This window comes from Anneissia japonica, unplaced genomic scaffold (assembly GCF_011630105.1).
Source record: "Anneissia japonica isolate Jap-2015-1 unplaced genomic scaffold, ASM1163010v1 scaffold585_len4108843_cov191, whole genome shotgun sequence".
Taxonomy (NCBI): Eukaryota; Metazoa; Echinodermata; class Crinoidea; order Comatulida; family Comatulidae; genus Anneissia; species Anneissia japonica.
The window spans coordinates 1509396-1513195 of NW_022716829.1; the positions used below are offsets into that span (position 1 = coordinate 1509396).

The following is a 3800-nucleotide window of genomic DNA, read 5'->3' on the forward strand; positions in this document are numbered from 1 at the left end:
GTATTTTAAACTATTATTTTGTTTTAATATTAGTATAAATTGGAGTCAACAGTTAAGTTTGAAGTAAAAGAATATGGTAAGTTCCTTACATAATATGATCTTAGTCCGCGATAAAAAATGAACTGTCGCTGTGTCAGCAGTTGCGCCTCGGGGTGGGGGGACCAAATCAATATTTATTTTTTGTAAAATACGTTTAGTTCTAAAACGTTCTAGAACAGCTTAAAGTAAACGTATTTGCCTAGTTTCTTTAGGCAGCGGAGGATTGTTCCTAGACCCAACAGGGCTTAACCTGTTGAACCCGGCTGAAATTGTCTGACCCTTGTGTCGGACCACATATCCCCCGCCCCAAACTAAATATTATGGCAATTGCTTAGGCATATGTTGTATTTTTATGTATGTTATAAGCTTTCAATATAAAATTACAATAACATATTAATTAAGCGTCCTCTATATTTGCATAGACCCTTAAATTGAATATAGGCATTCTTTGCGTTGATCCTAAAATTGGCTAGTAATCTATTTACAAATATATTGTGAAAAGGTCTGTAAATCAGTGATAACGTATTTACTTCCATCTCAACCATTTTCTATTTTTATTTTCTTTAAATTACTTTATTCAGAATACAACAAATGATATTCAAGGATAAAACACCAAGCAATTAATCAAACATTTATACAATACAATAAATGTAAAGACTATAAGGCCAAAAAAAAATTCTTGTGTTGGCCACGGTTTAGGGAAATCCAAGAAATGGGTAGGTCTTTATGATTTTTTTACCAAAAATATGTTTATGCCTAAAAAGTAGAAAATACACATTAAACAACAAAGACCTGTTTAAATCTATATTTTAAAGTAAAGCGATCGCATCACACCTCCTACCGTCCAGCAAGATAGGCTTATTCCAGCCTTTTTAGCTAATTAAACGAAATATTTCTCATTGTAAAAACTAAAATGCCGAACCACAATTACGTACATTTTAGGTCGGTCGAGCGTGACCAACAGATTTTTTTTTTTATTTGGCTTAATTAAACATCACTTCATGTTAACATTTCATTATAATATTCTTACATTTCTTCTTAAATAATTGGAAAGGGAAGTGAATTCCATATTTGAATGACTTTTTTTTTTTTAGTTCTTCCAACTTTTACGGTAAAATTTAAAGTAAAACCAGCGTATGTGTTACCATCAACAACTCGGTTCCTAATTGAAATGGAAGCTAAGTAAGTAATAAGACATTATATTGCTATATTGAAACATATTAATAGAAAAAAAGGTTTGGTTTCCAAAAAAGAAAGATAGGCATATCTCTTGCATTTTAATTCTTTAGCGATTCTCTTACTTAAGTTTTTATTTCTGAGTGGTAACCTTCTGGTATGTGTTTCGGTTGACTAGTCGCTTTATACATTTGACAAAATTATTATTATTAATGTTATTATTATTATTATTATTATTTAACGTTATTAGAAGTATTATAATTATCAGTAGTAATGTTATCATCATTTGTATTATATTTATTATTATTACTGCTATTTGTTATGTAACAGGTATTTATTTATTTATTTATTCCGGTATAAGATTAGCAATCAGCAGCCAATGGCTGAATTTGATTGCTTTACATTAAAAACACACACACACACATATATATATATATATATATAGGTATATCTATGGCGAAGCCGTGCAAGGAATTTACAATCTCAATGTGGGATACATAGATGCAAATGGCGAAACAGTTGTAATGCGAAAATTCAGTGGTGACGTAAGTAAATTATAACATTTAAATAAATTATTATATGTAAAGTAAAGTATGCCGCAGCGGTTGCATTTCGCTTTCTCAACCTCGAGGTCAAGGTTTGAACCTTCGCTGTGCATTCCGCTTTTTTTTTTTTTTTTTTTTTGGACAAGGCATTTTACCTTATCTTTCCACCCAGAGTATACATGGGGCACCCGGTTACCGAATCAACAATCATCTATAAAAATAGAGCTCAATCACACCGAATTTTCGGATCGGAAAGCCCAACGAACCGATCAGAAAATCGAATCAGTAAATCGTTCAACGCATCGGAAACGATCCCAATTTCTGTTCGGCTCCAAAGGGAATGCAGATTTAGCCTATCATTTTTTTTAAGTGTCTCACCTTTTAACTATATTTATAGAGGGGGATCTTTAAATAAATGAAATACAATAATGTGATGGTTTTACCAGGAAGTCTCTTTACGAGGCTTAGGGAGTGGTGGAGTTGTTTTTGAGTCGTGAGAAAAAGTCCTGCTGTCACATTGAACCCAGGACCCTGGGATTAGAAGGCAAACATCTATAAAAACAATTGCCAACTCAGACCTAATTTTTGCTCCACCTTATTTTAGTACAATAATTGTAATTAATATAATATCTATAATAACTTCACTACTATAGGTAGGCCTACATGGAAAGGATTCGTTTTCCCAAAGTGTTTCTCTGGCTGAAATAATTGGAAACGAATTTCGAGAATTAGATGGGAAGAAACTGTACCTGGAAGCCATAGTGAAGTCCAGTGATGGGAAGGTTGAAAAATGCATTGACACCAGCGCTCCATTTACCTTCATAGCTTACAAATTACAAACGATGAATATGTTGAAATACTTCAAGCCAGGCTTGCCTTATAGCGGGAAGGTACTATTTATTTTATTTCAATGTACAGTATGTCTAAGTGTTTAATATTTCATATTTTCAAGTACATTTAGTTTACGTAAGAGAAAAGAGATACAATATCATTGGATATGTTAAAGCAACAAAATGGAGATGAGTGAGCACTATCGGCTGAGACGTTCAAATTTGGCCCCATGTACAATAGGACATGTGAACGTTAAAGAATTTCGCTAAAGAGTAGGAAGGAATTGTGTCCGGTGTATTGCCCAGTTCATCACCAGAAGGACACAAGTGAAATAAATATTCTGACTTTTGTGGTTTATCCTTGGTGGCTTTCGCACTCCAAATCAAGATCTACATTCACACTCTTTGCTGGATTTTTTTCTGTGCGATTTACTTACATAAATAATATTCTAATCTAACCTAGTCTTGCACCCTGTTAATAAAGACATTGATCTCAGAAATTATGTGATACACACTTATGCATTACCTTTTATAATATACGAAATGTAAATTATTAAATAAATTGTTTCCATGTTTTCTTTTGGTTTTTCAAGGTGAAATTACTTCAAGCAAACAACAAGCCAGCAGTCCAAACACCGGCGGTTGTCTCAGTCACACTTGATGGAGAGCCTTTCATGTTTTCACCAGGAGACGATGAGCTGGAAATAAGTAGTAATGAATTTGGAGACATCAGCATGAGAATTGACATCCCTAAAAATACTAAGAGTGTTACTATCACTGTAAGTTAATATGCCCCCAAAATTTTGCTGTTCTTGCAGAGTTGGGCAGATTATCACTAAGATAAATTGTTTGATTACAGTTATTATGTTTTGGTTGCAGCAATTTGTATATGATAAAAGTTTATTGTTAGAAGACTTTGAATTGCGATTATTCAAAAGTTAAGGTTGCTCTCGTTATAAAAAGATGTGAATTTAAGCAAAGTCGATTATTGACAAAAGTACATTTAAGAATATTAGAATTTTAAATTCAAAAGGGAGGTGGGAAAATATCGAGAAAGCTTAAAGAAGTTGCAAAACGTTTAAGAAGACATTGTAGAACACGAATTTCATGTTATTTTGCAATACAGTTTATTCTGATTTAAGAATCAAATATAAGCCCTATTCACGATTCATTTATACATATCCTTTCATAATAAACAATAAATAATAAT

The 3800-nt window shown here is 32.6% G+C and overlaps 1 protein-coding gene across 1 annotated transcript in view; it reads left to right on the forward strand.

Annotated features, from left to right (window-relative positions):
- LOC117109853 (complement C3-like) overlaps positions 1–3800 on the forward strand; it is a 29028-nt gene that overhangs the window by 5865 nt on the left and 19363 nt on the right. Inside the window, exons 6-10 of the mRNA XM_033252298.1 lie at positions 34–76; positions 1134–1221; positions 1661–1760; positions 2414–2650; positions 3184–3369. Coding sequence (XP_033108189.1) covers positions 34–76; positions 1134–1221; positions 1661–1760; positions 2414–2650; positions 3184–3369 — 654 coding nt within the window. The remainder of the gene's footprint in view (positions 1–33; positions 77–1133; positions 1222–1660; positions 1761–2413; positions 2651–3183; positions 3370–3800) is intronic.